General features: G+C 35.1%; 1 protein-coding gene across 4 annotated transcripts in view; it reads left to right on the top strand.

The window, feature by feature from the left end:
- LOC150099961 (peroxisomal ATPase PEX1-like) overlaps nt 1-23,051 on the top strand; it is a 324,099-nt gene that overhangs the window by 217,899 nt on the left and 83,149 nt on the right. For all 4 annotated transcript variants that reach the window (XR_016549251.1, XM_090402786.1, XM_090402787.1 and 1 more), the window contains 2 exons: nt 13,978-14,042; nt 20,798-20,857. Coding sequence is in view for 3 of the 4 variants with exons in the window: in XM_090402786.1 (XP_090258912.1) it covers nt 13,978-14,042; nt 20,798-20,857 (125 nt within the window). In the remaining variant the exon portion in view is untranslated. The remainder of the gene's footprint in view (nt 1-13,977; nt 14,043-20,797; nt 20,858-23,051) is intronic.

Genomic DNA, 23,051 nt, shown 5'->3' on the forward strand with positions numbered 1-23,051 from the left:
CAGAATATTTTGCCACCTGCTTGATATTTATTTTCTATACTCTTGCCAAAGTCCTCCCATGACTTTTGTTTATCTGGTTTTACACAGTGTTTATCATTCTTGCATTTGTCTCTGTATTCTCTAAGAGCCCAAGCTGACTTATTTGCCAGGAACTTTTGATATGCTTTCTTCTTTTCCTTCACTGCCTCTTTAACTTCCTGTGTCCACCAAGGAGTTCTAATTTTTCTATCCTTGCAGACAACTTCACAACATGCCTCTCTAGCTGAATCAATCAGGGCTTTCTTCAAGGCTTGCCACTGAATCTCCAAGGTTTGATTCCTGTTCTCAAACTCTTTCATTTTTTTTTCAATACTGAGAGCTGCTCAACTTTTATTCGCTTTAAAACTTTCTTACATGTTATTCTTTTCAATATGAAATTCAATTTTATCCTGCCCAAGACTAAATAGTGATCACTTCCAATTTCAAATCCTCTGTACACTCTGGTGTCCTGCACCAGGGAGAAAACATCACTATCAACAATAACATAGTCAATGAGACTTTTCTTATTCCTTGCCTCTTCTCTCCATGTGAATTTGGGCACATTTTTATGTCGGAACATGGTGTTAGTAATAACCAGTCCATGTCCTGAGCAGAAATCCAACAGATATTTGCCATTATTATTAGATTTGCTCTTTTCTCCAAATTTTCCCAAAATATTTTTGTATATCTCATAATCATTTCCTACTCTGCTATTTAGATCCCCAACAAGTACCAACTTTTCCTTTTTCATTGTGTCAGTTGCTTTTTCTAAAGCCTCAAAAAATTCCTCCACTTCTACCTTAGTAGAACCTTCTGTGGGACCGTAGGCACAAATAAGTCTCATTGTTCAGTTCCCCATTCTCATATTTGCCCACATTACTCCACTTGAGACTGACTGCCATTCAAGAAGATTAGCCTGTTGAATACTATGGCTACTCCTTCTTTTCCTTGATTGTCATTGCCTGAATATAACATTTTGTATTTATTGCTCAGAAAGATCTAGCCAGTTTTTGTCTTTTTTGTTTCAGTCACTACTATTATCTGCTCTCTGGAGAGTAGATACATTACTGGCAGTAATGTATCTACTCTCCATTCAAAGTATGGTTTGAATCCCACAATGAACATGGTTGTACAAGGTTTCTTGGGTATGAGATGGCAGTTGAAAGAACCCAGAAACATGTTACCAAGATGGAGATAGTCCTGTGGAATGTTATGAAGATATATTGAGGAGGGTATGGGGTTGAATAGAAGCAAGAAATGGTTGGGTTACTAAGTGATCACTTTGAAAGGATGTTATCATCCATTTGTACAAGCTTTCTTGGGTATGGGAAGGCAGTAGAGAGAATCCAGAAACATGTTACCAAGATGGAGACAGGCCTGTGGAATGTTATGAAGATAGATTGAGGCGGGTATGTGGGTTGCAAAATTTATTTAACAGACTAATATGAGAATTGATACAATTCTCATATTAGTCTGTCACATTAGAAATGTGACAGACTAATATGAAAAATTAGTTAAAGGTAGGATTCAGGAATGGGCAGATAGGACTATGATGGTCTGTGGTGGGCAGCACAGCTTTTTGAAAGATAGGTCCTGCTTTAGTAATTTATTCACTTTTATATTAAAGTGACAACTGAGTTGGATAAAGGGAAATGAAACATGAAAAACACATAAGTTGGAGCAGATGTTAATGGATATGAAGCTTGTAGTATGGATGAGGTAGGATACAGTAGTTTTAGTTACCTATTGTAACTACTGTATCCCACTTCATCCATACTACCAGCTTCATTCTGAAGATGACAGAAAAAGCTCCATCACATGAACTGCTCTTCATACCAAGTTCTTTTGCTATATGCCTCTGCCTTTCTTCTGGATGCTAAAAATTTTATCCAGCACTTTGCCCATTTACCAGCCTGGTTTACTAAGTGTTTAATGTATCTACTCTCCAGCCAACAAACTATGGGTTGAATGAACATGGTTGTACAAGGTTTCTTGGGTATGGGAAGGCAGTGGAGAGAATCCAGAAACATGTTACCAAGATGGAGATAGGCCTGTGGAATGTTATGAAGATAGATTGAGGAGGGTATGTGGGTTGCAAAATTTAATTAACAGGCAGGAAAGAGGGAACAGGATGGTAAATTATAAACTACTACCAGGGGTTCTATAATATTGATACAGAAGAAAATTTTCAATACATGACAAGTAGGGAGAGAAGGGTCATCCCTGGAAGTTGTGTAATGTACCCATGTAATAATAATGATGATGATTTTTTTTTTCAGTTATCAGTTTTTGTTTTCAGATATATTGGAAATGGCTTAACTTTTGTAAAAAAATAAAAAAAATTATGAAATCAACCATAAAGAATAATCATTAAATAAATTCATAATGATTTTTAGGACCTTTTTTCATTAATTAAATTTTGATTTAAAGTGTGATTTAAAATATTATGGACAGTTAAGAACTAAATATGCAGATTTGAACTTTTTGTTTTAATGGGTGGAAAGAAGTTAAAATAATTAGTCATTACAATGCTCATGATTTATAGGCAACAAGAAGATACCACTCTTTTTTTACAACTAACAGGATATGAGTTTGAATCCCAGATATTTAGGGCCCCTCTTCCAGTTAGTAAATGATTATTCATCAACTACTGAGCTAGAGAGGGAGAGACACTCTTCCTACTTGTTGGATACCTGAACTAGCATAAAAATGACAGGATTTAGTCAGTAAGATTTTTTCCAGCTTATCCAATTCACAGTACCAATAAGTTTTCTAGGTTTCCACCCTTTCCACTATAGAAATCTCTCTTTCTTTTATGTGGTTCCTCATTGGGCACTTGCTACAAAATATTATCCATGCATGAAAAGAATTAATATACATATTTCACACATCATCAGAGACCATCAGTGTGGCTTCTATAAGGAAAAGTCAACAACTGATCATATTTTTATGCTCTGACAATTTGTGAAGAAAAAAACATGAATTTGATAAAGAATTATATCTAGTATTTGTGAACTATAAACAAGCATATGATAGTTTGCATTGAAATGTATTATGAGATGCAATGAGATTTTTTTTAAAATACCATAGAAATATATAAATATGATACAACTATGTAATCACCACAGCCACTGTAGGGTGTATTTCCTACATGAATATTCATGCATTGAACTCTAACATTGGAAAAAATCATTAAAGATCTAAAGGAATAAAGGAGAATAGAAATGAATGGGAAGAACATCCTATTGGCCAATGCTGATGTCATCATTATCACTGGAGATTCTTTTGATGTTACACAAACTACATTTAATTTAATTAAGGAAAATAAGCCTTATGGATCTTATCATAAATGAGGAAAAGAGTAAATATATATGCATTTCAAGAACCCATCAGGACTGATCCCAATATGATTGCTTATAATTATATCTTTGAGCAAGTGGATAATTTTAAATATATAAGAATCAGTATTAACAGCTACAATGATATGCATCAGGGGTGCTTAAAGGTCAAAGTTGTATAACTGAGAAGAGACCTCCACATTGCCTTTAAAGGAATGCAGAGAACTGACCAGGGCTTGTAAAAATAATATGTAGAAATAATCATAATTTAAAATTCTGAATATTTTTACGAATTTTTTTATGTTAGAATGTTTATTAGTTGTAGTTTCGTAACCCGCATTGTCGGCACTTGCGATGTGCCCGTTATTAAAATTGTTTTGTCAAAAATGATATGTAAAGCAGTTAAAAATTTATGTACTTACCGGATTTGAATAGTTGTGTTACTTTAAACACATTTATTCTAATTTAAAATATTAAGTTTTGTGTTTTATGAAGACATTCTCTTGTCGCTAACGGAGACAACATGTGCCATTATACCTAGTTTCTCGCTTGCCACTTTCATGGAGTGTGCATGCTTGTCGAGAAGTTTGATGTGTGATTGACAGCTGACAAGGAAAGCGTTCAGTATCTGAGTAACGAGAGAGTAAACAAGAGAGCGTTCAGAAGGAATTTGGAATACAGGCCGGCAGATATTTAGATTCAGAGGAACTTGAGTTTTTTTTTATGTGACAGTTGGAGGAAAATGAATAGTATATTCCAAAAAAGTAATCGTGGAACTATTAAGTTTTAATGTGGAATAAGTATTGATAAATAAAAGGGAAATATTGCTATAGATCGTTTTAAAAGGGATATTGGAGGAAGCGCTAATTGGAAGATTTATAGTAGATTCCGAAAAGGGAATCGTGGAACTGTAAATTTTTTTTAATTGGAAGAGTTAAGACTGTCAATAAGCATTTAGTGAATAAAAGAAGAATTTGCTATTTACGTTCTAAAGGAATGTTCGAGAAAACTCTGATTAGGAAGTTTCATCTGTATTAAGGATGCCGGATCTAACTATTATTTCTAATAATAGTTAGATCTGAAGAAAAGAGACAGAATTAAGTTAGGAAGAATTAAATGTGTGCTACATGAGTGAAGAAAAAGGATCCTGTGAAAATGAAGAATAAAGTCATATATCTTCAGAAAAGGGCCTTCACAGAGAGAGAAACTGACTATGAACATTTTGTCATTGTGCAAACAAAGTGTTTAGCCTAGTCTTAAGTGTAAGTTTATTTTTAAAAGGCCTTGGATCCAATTAATTTATAGTTAGTTATGTAATATTTGTTTGAAGTGTATATATGTTGTTTTTGTTATATTAAATTTATTTATTTTGTATTTTGGTCTTGAGTCAGTGATTTATTTGGATTCTGAAAGAAATAGTAAAAAGGAGGTCATTGCACCAATCAGAGTGAACCCTTGTGCATATATAGGTACACTCGGAATTAAAAAAATAATTGTTAGAAACAGAGCTCATCTCTATTGTAGGATTAATATTATGATGATATCTATAAATATCCTCTATATAAAAATCCACTAATTATTAACAATGGCGCAGTCAATGACAGGATTGGTTATGACTTAACTTATTTTTAGAATCCAGAAAGTAAATCTTGACTCAAGTAAAATAGCTACAGGAGATAGCAATTCTAGTAGTGAAGTTTCTTCAGTTAAAGGTGAGGAATTTTTTAGGTTAATTAATCCAACTTTAGTAATACTTTCTTTCTCAGGAGATAGTAATGAAAGCATAGAAACATTTTTTAAATATGCAGAAAAAATTAGAGATTTAGGAAAATGGTCAGATTTTCATTTGTTGATTATACTTCACAGTAAATTATTGGAAAAAGCCAAAACATTCTTAAACACATCTCCTTTAATGAGAGACACTGACAGCTATGCAACTTTTAAAAGTTTACTAATGTCAGAATTTTCAAGTGTAAGAGAATTAGGGCCTAACATTTGGAAAATTCAACAGTGCATTCAAGGTAGTAGGGAGTCTATTTCAGAATATTACCACAGACTTTGGAGCATTGCTCATAAATTTAATGTTTCATCTGAAGAGCAATCCTCTTTGGAATGGTTGCTGTTTAATCAATTTAGACATGGCCTTAGAGATAATTTGAAGGAAACAGCATACAAGAAAAAGGTTAAAAATCTTGAACGGTGTTTTGAACTTGTTAAGGAAAGGGAAAAGAGACTTAGAGATATATTTCATTCTTCAAATAATAAGCAGGTAAATTCTTTTCAATATAATCAAACTCATTCTCCTAGCATTGTGGCTGCAGATAAAGTGAGAGAAGGAAAGTTTCATAAATTAAAAGGTGCTAATAAAAAGAAACAGTCTAAGGAAACTTCTGTGAATTTCACTGAAGATATTCCAGAATCTGAGTCCCAGGTACAATTACATGATTTGGAAAAATTAGAAGAACTGGAAACATTTCTTAGTGAAGAAATAGAAAGACAACAGAGACCAATAGTAAAAGGACAGGAACTTTTGTTTAAGATGGTATTGGATTTAACAATATCCAAGAATCTTACAGATAATCAATCTTTCTCTTGTAAATCTAATGGTATTGACAGGAATAAAGCATCTCATAAGAGATATGAGATGCTTTATTCCAAAATGCTTTAGATGCAATAAACCGGGTCATTTTGCTAAATACGGCTATGTTAGAGATAAATCTTGTTTTCAACATAAGAAATCAGAGAATAAAGAAAAATCTGGAAATAGTTATTATTCCAATATCATACTGGCAAGGACAGAAATGTCAAACTATTCATTAGACATGGGTAAAGCTAAAGACAGCTCCAACCCTAAAAGAGAGTTTGATGTATCATTAGCTCCTTATGCTAATGGAGATAATCCTTTGACAGTTCTACAAGGATTTATTGAAGATGTGCCTTGTGAAATCTTACTTGACACAGCTGCACATATTTCACTCATTTCTTATAGTTTGTTTAATGAAATTAAATCTATAATTCCAAATGACATTTCAATTTTAAGTTGTCCAATTAAATTAAAGGGAATATTTGAATCAGAAATTTCAGTTGATAAGCAAATCAATGTTTTTATTTCAATTCCTTGTTTTCCATTGAAAGTTTGTCATCCATTAATAGTTTTTTCAGAATCATTTAATCCAAATGTACAAGTAGTATTTGGAATTGATTTTCTGAAACATTATTGTTTTGCATGTAATTTTGTTGATAATACAGTGTCCTTGTGTGGACTAGAATGCCGTTTAGACAGGAAATCAGGTGACAATGGAAAATTAGAGCAGTCTCCTGAAGTTTTTCAAGACACTAATGATAATGATCAAGTGTTTAATATTGAGACTCTAAAGAATAAGGAACCTAGTTCACAATTTTGGGAAAAAGATAAGATTGTCCAAGCTCAGAAAGATGATCCCATACTCAAAACTATTTATGAAGCAGTATTGAAGGGTGAAACTCAACTGTATACATTTTTAAACCTGGAAAACTTGTATTTAGATAAAGATGGGTTACTCTTATCTAGACAAATGGAAGGTTGAAAGTGAAAATATTGGCACCAATTCAAATGATTCCTTGGATTATGTACACTTTCCATGATTCAGACTTGGCAGGATACCAAGGATTTTCTAGAACTTGGGAAAGAATAAAGGATCGTTACATCTGGAAAGGTATGAAGAGTGACATACTCACATATGTCAAATCATGCCATAAGTGCCAAATAAGATCCCCTTGCAGAGAAAAACTCCATTACAACCATTTCCAATTCCAACTAGACCTTTTCAGGCTGTTGCTATTGATGTGGTAGGTCCACTGCCAATTACTAAAAAAGGCAATAGATACATTCTAGTAGTCATAGATATGCTAACGAGATTTCCTGAAGCAGTGTCAATGAAGGATCAAACTGCAAAGACTATTGCAAGAAAGTTTTTGAATATGATTATTTGTAGATATGGAACTCCTCAGACCTTACTTTCAGATCAAGGAGCAAATTTCACATCTGAACTATTGTTAGTTATGTAAATTACTTAATGTTAGGAAGATTTTTACAACACCTTACCACCTACAGTGCAATGGTATGTGTGAAAGGCTGAATAAAAATATAAAGCAAATACTTTCCAATCTGGCAAACACTAATTATTAACACAATCCTCACCTTCTGATGGTGCACCCTGTTAGGTATCTACCTGGATACTGAACAAACAAGGATGGGCTGACAATTTGGGATTTAGCCAACCAAGTTGTATTCTTATTGGCTTAAACCAAAATGTAAAAATGATGGCACAACATGACAAAATTTCATGTCGGCTGGGGTGTCGCCCGGTTAAACAAGGCCCCTGTTGTTTTCACCATGGAACCAGGGTGAACAGCAAAACGTCAGCTACTGGAACAAATTCTAAAAGACATCCCAACTCACCACCAGAGTTCAAGATCAGTACTATCAACATAAGAAGCCTAAATGGCGCAAAGAAATGGAGCTAGCTGAGGAAATGGATAAGTACCAGATCGACATAATAGGGATGACTGAAACAAAAAAGATAAAATCTGGTGAGATTTTTCTGAGCAATAAATACAAAATGTTATATTCAGGTAATGATAATCAGAGAAAAGAAGGTGTAGCTATAGTATTGAACACAAAATACGAAGCTAATCTTCTTGAATGGCAAGCAGTATCAAGTGGAGTGATGTGGGCAAATATCGGAATGGGGAATTGGATAATGAGACTTATTTGTGCCTATGGTCCCACAGAAGGTTCTGCTAAGGTAGAAGTGCAGAAATGTTTTGCAGCTTTAGAGAAAGCAACTGACACAACGAAAAAGAAAAAGTTGGTCCATGTTGGGGATCTAAATAGTAGAGTAGGAAATGATTGTCAGACATACCAAAATATTTTGGGAAAATTTGGAGAAAAGAGCAAAGCTAATAATAATGGCAAATATCTGTTGGATTTCTGCTCAGGACATGGACTGATTATTACTAACACCATATTCCTACAAAAATGTGGACATGTAGAGAAGAGGCAAGGAATAAGAAAAGTCTCATTGACTATATTATTGTTGATAGTGATGTTTTCTCACTGGTGCAGGACACCAGAGTGTACAGAGGATTTGAAATTGGAAGTGATCACCATTTGGTCTTGAGCAGGATAAAATTGAATTTCATACTGAAAACAAAAACATGTAACATGTAAAAGTTGAGCAGCTCTCGGATGTGAACTGTAGACTAAAATACACAAAGATTATTGAAAAAAAATTGAAAGAGTTTGAGAACAGGAATCAAACCTTGGAGATTCATTGGCAAATCTGAAGAAAACATTGATTGATTCTGCCAGAGAGGCATGTGGTGAGGTTGTCTGCAAGGATAGAAAAATCAGAACCCTATGGTGGACACAGGAAGTTAAAGAGGCAGTGAAAGAAAAGAAGAAAGCATATCAAAAGTTCCTGGCAAATAAGTCAGCTTGTGGTCTAAGAGAATACAGAGATAAATAAGAAAGCTAAACACTGTTTAAAGCTAGATAAGCAAAAGTCATGGGAAATCTTTGGTAAGAACATAGAAAATAAATATCAAGAAGATGGCAAAATATTCTGGAGGCTGTTGAAAAAGCTCAGAAATGGAGGAAAGAATGCTGTATAAGAAATTAGAGATGACTTGAAAACTAGTGAAAAAGATATCCTTGAAGTATGGAGTATTACTTCAAAAAATTGCTAAATGAACAAGCAGTGATCACAGCACAGTAAAAAACACTCAACAGACATGCAATCAGGAATATATATCCATACTTGAAGTAGAAAAAGCCATCAAAAGCCTGAAATGTGGAAAGTCAGTGGGAGTAGATGATATTCGACCAGAAATGCTCAAGTATGGTGGTTTAAAAGTCTTACAGTGGCTGCACTGCATAGTTCATAATGCCTAGACAGAGGGACAAATTCCAGATTATTGGAGTAGAGCTCTCATATTACCCATATATAAAAAGGGAAGTAAAACTGAATGTGAGAATTACAGAGTTATTTCCCTACTGAGTGTTCTTGGTAAGATTTATTCAAGTATACTTGAGAAACGGTTGAGAAAGATTGTAGAAGGGAAGCTTGGTGAAAACAAGCTGGTTTCAGTCCAAATAGAGGCTGTCAGGATCAAATTTTCACATTACGACAAATAGTTGAGAAATCGTGGAAATATAACAAAGATCTGTATGACAGGGTGCCAAGAGAGAAGCTGTTCAAAGTCCTACAGTTGCGGTGTCAATGGAGCATTATATCAAGCACTACTTAGTCTTTATTTGAGTTGTAAGTCGGCAGTTAGAATTGAAGGAAATACAGGAAGATGGATTTTCTGTTAAATCTGGTGTCAGACATGGATGTACATTATCCCCTCTGTTATTTAATATCTATATGGATCGCATTATGAAGGAAAGTGGTATTAAACCTGATATCAAAATTGGAGATGTTAATGTCAGCTCTTTGCTTTATGCGGATGATGTTATACTTCTAAATAAATCCGCTACAAGTCTGCAAGATTCTCTGACTAAATTGAATAGCTGTTGTAATAGATATGGTATGAAGGTCAACAATAAAAAGACAAAGACAATGAAAATAGGCAGAATCATTGAAAATGTCAAACTGTGTTGTGAATGGAGAACCTGTGGAACAAGTAAAACATTTTAGCTACTTAGGCACGATTTTTAGTGAAGATGGTAAATTCAATATTGAAATAGACAACAGAATCAACAAAGCTGGTATGGTAGTTGAATAAATTCATATGGAATAAGAAAGAAATTAGTCGGAACACTAAATTAGCTGTATACAAGACAGTGTTCAAACCTGAGAGCTGGGTTAGAAATAAAACACTTGGCCAAAGACTAGATACCACAGATATGAGAGTCCTGAGTAAGATTAGAGGGGTAAACAGATGGGATCAGTGGCAATGTCGTATTAAAAACGAGGATATTTGGAAAGAAGTTAATAATGTTAGCATCTTGGAATGTGTTAACAGAGCTAGTCTCAGATGGTATGGTCACTTAAATAAAATGGGAGAAGAAAGATTAGCAAACACGTGTTCTTTGCCAGGTTGGCAGGAAAAAGACCCAGAGGAAAAGCAAGATATAGGTTGATTGATACAGTAAAAAGTGCCTTAGAAGATAGAAATATAAGATCTGATAAGGTACTTTTTACTGTATCAATCTGCACGATTAGCCTAGTGGCTGTGCGCTTCGCAACCATATGACTAGGGAAGGAGTGTCCCAGGTTCGATTCCCGTCGAAGACATGAGGAATTTGAGGATCTTTCTCAGCTATAGTCAAGTTAGCTGGTCTTGGGCGTGGGCAGTAGGGTTTTTCCGCCAGTTTATCTGGCATTTTCATCCAGCAAGCAGGCAAACCGGTTCTGTGAACACACATTGATTTACAGCCATAAATACTTAACCCCCCATGAGGGGGCTCAATAGGGATGGGGGAGGAAACTCCATACGAATAAATAAATAAACTGTATCAATAATGTTGAAGTCTTGACAGGTAACAGATTAATTTGGAGGACAATTGTAGGTAGGAAGTTAGTAATGGTGTAAGTTTTTCTTTCAGTACTATCATATCCTGTACATCCCTTGAGAGTACATATCAGGAATTTGATGATGATGGGGTGATATGCATCAAGAGATAAAGGAAAGATTATTATCAAGAACATCCAAAGCAAATCTGTATTTAAAATATCTCTCCATTGCTAACCTATTTCCAATTGTAAAACATTGTCAGAGGTGGATAACAAAGATGATTTCAGGACCGAGGACTGTACAATGTTATTTATGAGGATTGGCTGAGGGAATGCGGACTGCAGAGTTTGGTAGATAGAAGGAGAGGTGATATGATCGAGACTTTTAAACTGTTGAGAGGTAGTTACAGGGTTGACACTGGGGAGTTCTTTCACTTGGTTGAGCAGTGGGAAGGAATGATGACAAGGGGCTATCCCTGGAAGTTGCAAAAGGAAGCTGTGAGTTACAGGATTTTCCATTTTTATCATTTCAGCAGGAAGGAGCGATGACAAAGGGCTATCCCTGGAAGTTGCAAAAGAAGCTGTGGGCAAGCAGGTGAGAAGTGGTTTCTTTGCAATGGAGGGTGGTTGAACCGTGGAATGAATTGTCTGATAGAGTGGTGAGAGCAAGAACAGTCAATTAGTTCAAGGAGTGGTATGACAGATTTTGTGTTTCCTAGGAAGACCTCCTATGATGAGTCTTTTGACTCCATGGAGGCTTGAATAATAATAATAATAATAACAAAGGGAAGATAACAGAAAATGTTACATTTGCAAGAAAAGTATTGGGAAAGATTGTTGGACCATCTTATAATCAAAATACCAGACATCACTATATGAACAAAGATATAATTTAGAATATGAAACCTGTTTCAATGATCCAACATTCTGTCTTTTATAAGAAGTTTAGTTTTTTATGTGGTTCCTCATTATATCTTCAAGATATCCTTATCTTGAAGATATAAGATATAAAGATTATCCTTAGCCCATTCACGGTACAAGTGTACTATGGTAAAATATAGTACATTTGTACCTTGGATGAGCTAAGGATATTTTTTTCCATTTTTATCAATTTCATGTGGTTTTTGTAATTTTCTCTTTATTTTTACGTGTTCCAGGAAACCCCTGCTCTAGAGTCCAGATATGAAACTTTTTCAAGCTAATTCAGGCCTCCAGTAGGCAGGACAGTGATGCCCATAGCAGGATTCAAACCCACGACCTGTTGGTTGGAGAGTGGGTATGCTAACAACTCAGCCAGCAGAAGTAAGAAAATTGAGTGGTTTAGCCATGTTTGAATGGCAAATAGCCAGTCGATCAGACAAGGACCTAAATAAAATTGACAAGAAAAGACCTGCAGAAAGAGCCCAAGCACAATGGATGGATGTAGTAATGAAAGGCTTATGATAGTGACAGATGAAGAAACTTAATGATCACAGCATTAGGCTGTCCTAATAGCTATCAGAGAAGAAAGTTTCCATCCTTTATACAGTAGCTGGAATTGCTTTTTAAAAAAATAAACAAACATTAATATTCTAAACTGGTTAATTATAATTTTAATACAGCAGTATGAAATTTATTAATGTCTTTTTCGGTGTACAGTGAAATATTATTTCACTGAATTGATTGAATTTTTGATTATTACATTCTCTAGGAGAAATAATTATTATTTATCAAATAATTATTGGGTAATTAATAAAGAAAGAGCCATACAGTTTCATTTCGGCAACATAAATTACATAGAAATAGTGGATATTAAAGATCCAGCATTATTTCAAAGCCGAATGTTTGTAGAAACTAAAAGTTTCACAAATTTTACTAGAGAGCTTACAAGAATATAATCCTCCAGCATCTGCATATTCACCTTTTATTAGTGCATTTGATCTGGCTTGGCAGCTGTTTTGAACTAGTCGGTTCTCTTCAAAGATCAGGCAGTTCAATTTGTTGAAATTGCCATTTCCAAAAACTTGTCAGTAACTTAAAAGGTCACATCTCAAGTAGCTTCAAAACTGGATCTCTTATGAATCTCTGTGCTCCAATCAATGACCCAAACCTCACCCCAGCACAACCAGAAGCAAGCACTGCCACTGAGCTAAGCTTTCATGAAAGCAGGCAAAAACCTTAAGAGAGCAAACTCTCATTCAATACTAAAGAAATCCAATGTCAGAAAAATGTGTTTTTTTGTAAGTAAACTCTCTGTTCATATGGCTCTTTCTTTATTAATTAAAAGTAATTAATAAAGAAAGAGCCATATGGCTTCATTTCAGAATTTACAGTAATGTAAATTACACAGAAATAGTGAATATAAAAAATCCAGCATTCTAGAAACTATGAAAGTTTCATAAATTTTACTAGAGAGCATATAAGAATACGTTCCTCAGCATTGGAGTTACCTTAGCTTGCACTACTTAAAAGAATACAACACTGCTGTCCAAGTGTCCATATATTTGCCTTTTATTAGTGCAATTGATAAGGTTTCATTGGCCAGACAGCTGTTTCAAACTGGTTGGTTCTCTTCAGAGACCAGGTGGAAAACCTTAAGAAAGCAAAAACTCCCATTCAATATTAAAGTAATCCAATGTCAGAGAAATGTATATTAATAAGCTATCTGGTCAAATTTACAAAACTTGCATAGTTTTTACACACATTTAGCTTTGAAATAATGTTGTATCTTTAATATCTACTATTTCTGTATAATTGTTAAGGATTTCTTTGTACTGTTGCTTTAAAAAAATTGAAAATTGTTTAAACTTAAGGTAGATTAAACTGTCTATTAAGTTATAATGTTTCATCATCACATTTAAATAGAAACCATAGGTCATTCAAACAATAATTTATGCTTTCAGTTGTCAGGATACACAGAGCACTTCAGAATTTAGCCAGTCATTCTTAGTATAGAAGCATGGTCACATTCCTTTGATTTCATCTTTTGATGCTAGCTAAATATCTAGAAATTGAAATTAAGAATTTTGTATTCTCAGTCATGCAGGTGTAAATGTCATTTCTAGCCAGAGACCTAAATGTACAAATAATTTTTATGTATGTGAGGAGTAATGTAGTTTATAACTCAGTTTTTCTTCCAGGGTCCAGAACTCCTATCAAAATACATTGGAGCAAGTGAACAAGCTGTGAGAGATATATTTATGAAGTTAGTCTTTCGTTTGCTGTCTCTCTCTTTTTTTTTTTTTTTTTAATTTGGAATTGTTATTTTGGAATCAATATGATAATAAAATTTGTACTTTCAGTTGATGTGAAAATTGGAATTCCTGTTCCAGTACTAATTTTCCATATGAATAGAAAGTGGTAAATTCTTGATGACTGTTCTAAACATACACTACAGTCACTTTTCATATTGTTTAAAGAATTTCTATTTCAGTATTTCATTGAGATATAAGTTATGATTCTTTCAAATAATTAGATATACATTAAAGTAGTGATGTCCAGTCTTTCTTGTACATTGGGACTTAATCTTAAATGAAAATGATCTGGGGGAATATGTCATCCATATAGCATTGGAAGTATAGCTGAAGAAAATTTGCAATTTGTGTGTGTGCGTGCGAGTGAGTGAGTGAGTGATGTGGCTCCTATCCACAAAAGGTTGTATATGGTACACCTATAGCTAAGGGTTTTTTGTTTTTTCAGTTTTTGTTAATTTTTTTTAATCTTTTTTGCATTTTGTATTCATATTTTAATCTGGTCCGGAAACCCTTCTCTAGAAGCTAAACATGGAACTTTTTCGAGCCGTTTCAGATCTCCAGTAAGTAGGATAAGCAGGAGACCAAGAATAACCTGGCCAAAATCAGTAAAGAACATTTTGGGTTGTAGAAGTTATAATGAAGTTGGAATTTTATTTTCCACTTCGTTAGACTATAATAAATTTAGTTTAATTCTTTATCCAAGTGTAAGCAAACAAACTTTGTGCCTGAAGTATCTTCAGGAGGACTGAGGCAACTCATAGTAAAGGTGGACCAAGCTCTCATCACTCCTTGTCTCAGTATCTACCATAATGCAAAGCACATCTCCTTGTAGACATGTATAATGCTATGCATTATTGAAACCGGTCTGGGTAGTGGCCCTTCCCTTAATGCATAGCATTATCCAAGTGTAAGCAAGGAGATGTGCTTTGCATTATGGGAGATAGTGCCAAGACCAATGTGTCGGATTATCAACTTAAGTGATGATAGGAAGATTTTGGAAAAGTTGTTAAGAACTCTCATATAAATAAAAATAGACTAACAGAATCTGTACTTTGCAATGAACTGCATGGCTTTATTAAGAGAAAGTCATGTAACTTGCAGACATTTTATAATAATGCTACAGTTGAGTTTGATAAGGAGGAATGAATATACTTTTAGACTTGGATAAGGCTGTCAGGATATGGGATTGGATTATAAACTGTTAGCTTGAATAAGAAGATTGCTGACTGACATTTATCAAAAAGTAGTGTATGGGGATGTACGTCTGCTGAGTTTAAGGTCACTAGTGATGTACTAAGTCCATTGCTATTTTTACATTAGTGACATTAGGAAATATTTGCTGCTGATGCAAAAATAGGCAGGATAATCATGTGAATGACATGCATACTTGCAGAATGATATGAATAGGCTGGAATTGTGGGCATGCAAAAATTGCTGATAGTTCAATGTTAGTAAATCTAAAGTTATGCACTTTGGTGTGATGAGCTATCCAGCGATATGCTATAATTTGTGTAATTATTATGATTATTAAGAGAGGAACTCATCGATGGAGGCCACATACTACGTGCACCAGCTATAACACATATTCTTGAATCCATTCACACTGCTTGCACACACAACATCCATTGACAATCCATTCCAATCAAGCACCACTCTATGAGAGAAAAATCTAACTCTCATCCCCTTCTTAGTGGTATTCGTTCTCAGCTTCAAAGGATGCCCTCTTGTCCTTTCCCCACCCTGCATAAAATGAAATATTCCATCAAATGAAATCTTGTATGACTCTTTCAGAAGTATGTCTCAATCACATCACCCCTCTTTCTCCTGCTTGCTAGTGTCTGCAGTCTACAAATTCTCAAGCTGTCTTCGCAATCAGTATTCCACAATCCTAATATCATTTTTAACACTATTCTTTGCACTCTATCTCCACTGTATCAAAATCACAATGGAAACCAGGAGACCAGACCTGCACACAATAGTCCAAGTGAGGCAAAATGACATCCTTATCTTTCAAAGTTTGTTTCAGCTTTGCAATTATCCTCTGAATTGGCTTTGCAATCTTTGCTATATGGCCCTTGATCAGTTTCTTCTAGTATAATCTCACCATTATAATACCACATTGGATATCTAATCACACCAAAGTGAGTGACTTTGCATTCACTGACATTGAACTGACATCCATTTCCCCATGCCCACAATTCCAGCTCATTGAAATCATTCTGCAAGTACTGCATACAGCAGCATTCCTGATTACCCTACTTATCTTTGCATCATCAGCAAATAGCTGTATGTCATCTGTCAAATCCTTCCCAATATCATTAATGAACAAATTGAATAACAGTGAACCCTGGAGTGATCCTTGTGGTACACCACTAGTTACCTCAAATCTTGCAGACTCACATCCCCCATATGCTACATTTTGATATCATCAGTCAGCCATCCTCTTATCCATGCTAGTGTTTTATAATCCAGACCCATAGTTTTCAATTTATAGAGCAATCTTTCATGTTGTATTTTGTCAAAAGCTTTAGCAAAATCCAAAAGTATCATGATACATGCATTCGCCTTGTCTAGTTCAATGGTAACATTATTATAGAATGTTAACAAGTTGCTAAAACATGCCTTCATTTAGTAAACCCATGTTATTCATTGCAAAGTAGAGTTTCACTGTCAACCCATTTCTGAATGCGAGCCCTAACCAATTTTTCCAAAATCTTCACCACCACTCCTGAGATACGGATTAGTCAATAGTTGGGTACATCGGTCTTTGCACCACCCTTGTGCAATGGGATTACCATACATTTTTTCCATTCCTGCAGAATCTTTCCTGTTCTGAGAGTCAAATTGTATAGCCTGATCAAAGGAATAGCCAGTTCAGCTGAACCCTTTTTTAGCACCTGTGCTGATATCCCCTCAGTTCCTATTGCCAAATTGTTATTCAGTTTGTGCAACAGCTGTAATACTTCGTCTTGATTCACCTGAGTTTCTTCATTCTGTGAAGAGGTAGCAGTGAGCTCAATGTTGCATGCTCCATTTCTTTTAGCTTTTAGCAAAAAGCTAAAAGAAACTGTTCAGACTAAGATATCTTGGGATTTGAAGTTCAGGGACCATATAGCAAAGATTACAAACGCAACTCAGAAGATAATTGGAATATTGAAATGAGCATTGTCATGTAAAGATAAGGAAGTCATTTTGCCTCTTTACAAGGCCTTGATGTGACCATACCTGGACTGTGGTATGCATACCTGGTCTCCTGGCTTTCAAGGTAATGTAGATGGTAGAAAGGAGAGTGTTAACGATGATATCAGGACTGAAGAATGTAGATTATGAGAAAAAATTGAGAATCTTTAGATGCAGATAATAGCAAACGGGAGACAGGCTTCTGAAAGGGTCATATAGGAATACCAGTGGATTGAATTTTTCATTTTATTGAGGATGGGGAGTAGATGAGATGGCAACCATGGAAGTTGAGGATGAATGCAGTCAGGAAAGAGATGAGAACCAGTTTTTCTCTCACAAAGCAGTGTGTGATTGGAATGGCTTCTGTTTGGAAGTGGTGGGTGCATGTAGTATCAATAAATTCAAGAAAAGGTATGACAGCTGATGGTGGTGTGTACAATATGTGCCCTTTCTTTGAGTCCCTGACTCCCTCAAGGTCTCTCTCTCTCTCTTATAATAATAATTACCACTTATAGTTGCTATTTAGAAGAATCTCACCTGTTTGTGCTTTCTTTGTTTCAATAATACCAATTATGTCAGCATTGTACTTCCCTAATCTTTCTGCCAGTTCCATTTTTCTTTTCTATAGATAGTTATGCTGATTGTGCCTATCTTGAATTTTGCTGATGTTGAGCTTGTTCCAATAGCTAGTTTTCACAGTTGATCCTTATTTTCTGACAGAAAAAGACAGTAGGGTAGCATGATATTTCATCTTGATATACACTGCTTGGAAATAAGTCAACAGACACCATAGTGCAAGGAACAAACAGCCATGGCACCCACCTTAATAAGATATAAGACCTTTTGCTGCAGTGACTGCAGTAATCCTATGGGGCATACTTTCCACAAGCATATGATAGTGATCAATGGGAATATTGGACCATTCTTCCTGTAGGCATGTAATGAAGTCTGTTGTGGGGTAGACATCCTTTGACCTCATCTGACTGACTTTCCAGTTCATCCCACAAATGATGTTCAATAGTGTTGAGATTAGGGCTCTGTGGAGGCTGAGCAAGTGTAGTGACATTTATGTCCACAAATCATGCTGTAACTGCATGATTTGTGGAGGTCTTGCTGAAAGAGACAATGGTCAGTTTCATAGCAATGTTGGGGTTAGCACTCTGGTATGGCAGATGCCACACACCGGCATCTGCCATACCTGTCCATTTGCTTGATAGAGGGTTGTAGTGTGATTCATTGCTCCATAACAGCTTTCCCAAGCTTCCGTGTCCCACTGTGTCTATGAAACTTCCCACTGAAGATGAAGCTGCATGACGGTCTGGGTAAGGTGGGTTTGCATATTGTGGTCCTACCATGGAAACCCATATTGTGAACCTCGGTTTTGAATGTTTTTTTGTACAGATTCATGTTCCAATTGATGCTCAGAACTCTGCATTCAGAATGTCAGCTGACGAATGGCAGTTTGCATATTATCCTTCATGGCACCCTATGGTCAAGTTTGGGGAGTGTGGTGGGTCATTCAATGTAAGTAGCACTTGCAGTTGACCACCTATGCTTCCATCTCAGTATGGTATCACTGATTGTTGACCTGGGATGGCCCAGTTTGTCAACAATTGCCTAACAGGCCTGCAACATGACATCCTATCACAATGCTTCTTTCAAACTGTCAGTTCCCTTCTTGCAGACATTTCACCCTTACACAGTTCCTCTTCACTGTCCCTAATCCCATCTAAATCAACAGGCCAAGACCAATACTGTGCATGTGAAATTAATTCCCCTGTATGGTATGTATCATCTGTGATGTGCTGTGCCTTATTTTTGGTTTAATGAAAAATCACTTTTTTTTGTTAGGGCATACAACAGTGGAATCAGATGCAATTTACAGATATTTCGTTTGGATGGAAACAATAAAGAAGAAGTGAAGAGCAGTTTCTTGGTGAAAATCAAAAACTGTGTATGGATAATGGTTGAAAATACTTGGTGGGCTTTTTTTTACTGCAAAGTCTGACAAGAATATTCAAGGTTTGATTTGATCATCTAATGAACCAGTAGACTACAGAGATTGTATGTCATCATTTTCTAGTATATATATCCTCTAGAGGTGTGCAAGATACTATGATAGCTCATCAGAATTAAGATATTACTAGTTTCCTGTCAACAGTTTTTTCTGAATGAATCTATTGTTTATTCTTAGGCATGATTTATAATTAAATTTCTATCTACAGGTCCTCATAACTGCATTAGCCCATATGATCTTGTTCTACTTCTATATTTTTCCATGCCAATTTTGTTTCAAGTGAACTATGTTTGCTATCATTTTATCTTCCATTTGGTTTCAATGATTATATCACATTAGCTCTATTGCACATTCTTGAAAATAATAATTTAATTATTTAAATTAAGGAGATATTAAATCCCACATTGTTTTAAAACCGAATAAGAAACTCAAAGATCGGAATCAGAGTTTCATACCGAATATAGTAACTATAAAAGTATCGGTGGCTACTATCGTAAGCTAAAGCACGTAGTCCAAAGTATGTAGTATACAAACTAGGGCAACTCGTAGCAAAGGTGGGGAAGTTCTGATTGCTATTCTTAGTATTTCCCATAATGTAAAACCCATCTCCTAGGAGATGTATGATGTTATACATTATGGTGGGAGGTCACTACCCAGACCAGTTTCAATCTTTATTGAGATCTCATCAGCGAGTAGCTAGACCAAATTAATACTAAGGGTATAGCGAAAAGAACTTATATACTCTGCTATACAAGTTGTCAAAAAGGTGCACCCATAAATTATTTAAAATAAAGAGCCAATAAGCTTCATTTCGGCGATGTACACATTATTTAAATTAAGGGGATATTAAATCAAGCATTGTTTTAAAACCGAATAAGAAACTCAAAGATCGGAATCAGAGTTTCATGCTGAATATAGTAACTATAAAAGTATCGGCGACTACTAGCGTAATTCTACTAAAATTCTACTACTAAAATAATTTATGGGTGCACCTTTTTGACAACTCATGTAGCAGAGTATATAAGTTCTTTTCACTATACCCTTAGTATTAATTTGGTCTAGCTACTCACTGATGAGATCTCAATAAAGATCGAAACTGGTCTGGGTAGTGACCTCCTACTATAATGTATAACATCATACATCTCCTAGGAGATGGGTTTTACATTATGGGAAATATTAAGAATAGCAATCAGAACTTCCCCCACCTTTGCTACGAGTTGCCCTAGTTTGTACTACGTACTTTGGACAACGTGCTTTAGCTTACGCTAGTAGTCGCCGATACTTTTATAGTTACTATATTCGGCATGAAATTCTGATTCCGATCTTTGAGTTTCTTATTCGGTTTTAAAACAATGTGGGATTTAATATCCCCTTAATTTAAATAATGTTTACATTGCCGAAATGAAGCCTATTGGCTCTTTATTTTAAATAATCATTTAATTTTTAAAATCTATTTTTTTTTTCTAAAAGCTAAATTTTGCTTTATTATATTATTTCTGTTTCTTACAGAGCACACAGTGCAAAACCATGCATTTTGTTCTTTGATGAATTTGATGCTATTGCCCCAAGGTTTGTATGTCATATACATTTTTATATTTTGTATAATATTTGTGTCTTGTTTCTACTTCGGGTTGCAAGAGAAATGCAACCATATTAAATACATAATTAATGTACACAGTGTAAAAAAGAATATTCATCAACAAGATCTCAAGACCTTAGCTCGTTGAAGTAAGCTCCAGGTTTGGTGATGTATTTATTATGAGGAGGTTTAGAGACTTAGATAATAATCAAATCTCAATATAATTTTATTTTTTTTTATATGGCTCCCATCCATAAAAGGTTAGTGAAAACCTATAGTACATTTGTACCATGGGTAGGCTATGGATTTTGTTTCCATTTTTTTAAATTAATTTCATAATTTTTAAGATTTTTTTTCATTTTTTACCAGTTAACAGCATATTTAAAAAATCATGTTGTGGAAAGCAAGTTTTCCATAGCACTATTTGTTATGTAAACTTATATGAAAAACATGCACTTCTAATTTACAAAAATTGTATTCAGCAATTTTTGTAATTTAGTAATCCTTATCTTTGGACTCATGCATTACCTATTGGTTTATGTTTCTTTCTGAATGCTCTTTAGAATTCTTTCATTCTACATTAAAATAAAGTTTTTTATACAACAGTTGATCAAAGATTGGAGACCATAGATATGAGAGTTTTGTTAAAAAATTAGGGGAGTGAACTGATGGCAGAATAAGGAGTAATTGGTAGATATTAGGAAGGAACTTGACATTGTTAGCATTTAAGAATGTGTGAGCAAAACTAATCTGAGGTGGATCACTTAAAATGGAAAGGAAGGGTTAGCAAAGGAGGTGTTTGATGCCAAAACGAAGAAAACCAAAATTAATGCCGTCCAAAGTGTCTTAGAAGACAGAAATATAAGATGGGAAAATGACAAGAGGACATCCTTGGAAGCTGAGAATGAATGCTGCTAAGAAGGGGGTGGGGGCTAGATTTTTCTCTCATAAAGTGGTGCGTGATTGGAATGGATTACCATTTGATGTTGTGCGCAAGCAGTGTGAATGAATCCAAGAATAAATATGATAACTGGTGCATGTACTATGTGGCCTCCCTCGATGAGTCCGTGACTCCCTGGAGGTCTCTCTTAGTAGTGATGATGATGATGTTTTTGGACACAGTTACAAAGTTTCTAAATGCTGATGGTTGAAATTGCATCTCCATTGGTAGCTTTTGTCTGAGAAAACAGGATGACAGTGAAAAGTTAACTACTGGAAGAAACTATATAAATTTCAAAACACCATCACCATAAAAAGCATCAATGGATAAGAAATAAAACTAGTAGAAGTATTGGAGAAATACCACATCAACATAATTGGTGTTAATGAAACCGAGAAGAGAAAAACAGGCAAGATTCTCCTAAATAACAAATACAAGATGTTATATTCAAGCAATAATGATTAGGAAAAGGAAGGAGTAGCTGTAATATTCCAGTATAATCTTGAATGGCAGGCAAAATTAAGTCGAGTGATGAAGGCAAACATCAAACTGGAGAATTGGAATGTGTCTTGTTTGTGCCTGTGGCCTAACAGAAGGTTCTACTATAGAAGAAGTAAAGGAATTTTTTGAGCCATTAGCGAATGCGGCTGACAAATAAAAACAAAAATTGGTTAGATATGTGAAGAGCCAAAGGCTTCAATTCGGCGACATATAACTTGTTTAAGTTAAGGGATATTACATCCCATATAGTTTCTTAGCCGAATAAGAAACTCAAAGAGTTTCATGCCGAATATAGTAGAAACTATATAAAGTTCGGCGATTCCAAGCGTAAGCAAATACCTGGATACTGCAGCACTGATCCCAAAGGGTAGTGCAAGCTGGGGCAACTCGTGGTAGAAGTGGAGCGAGCTCCGATCACTATTCTTGATATTTGCCCATAATGTGAACTTAGCTCCTAGGAACTGTAATTTTTGTTCACATTATGAGAGAAGGTCACTACCCAGACCGGTTTCGACCTTTATTGAGGTCTCATCAGTGAGTAGCCAGACCAGTTAATATCAAGTTTGTAGCGAACAGAACTTGTACCCCTTCTACGAGTATTGCCGTGAGGTGCTCTAATAAATTATTAGATATGTGAAGAGCCAAAGGCTTCAATTCGGCGACATATAACTTGTTTAAGTTAAGGGATATTACATCCCATATAGTTTCTTAGCCGAATAAGAAACTCAAAGAGTTTCATGCCG

Source organism: Typopeltis vanoorti, chromosome 13 (assembly GCF_054136105.1).
Source record: "Typopeltis vanoorti isolate ZY-2024b chromosome 13, IOZ_Tvanoo_1.0, whole genome shotgun sequence".
NCBI lineage: Eukaryota > Metazoa > Arthropoda > Arachnida > Uropygi > Thelyphonidae > Typopeltis > Typopeltis vanoorti.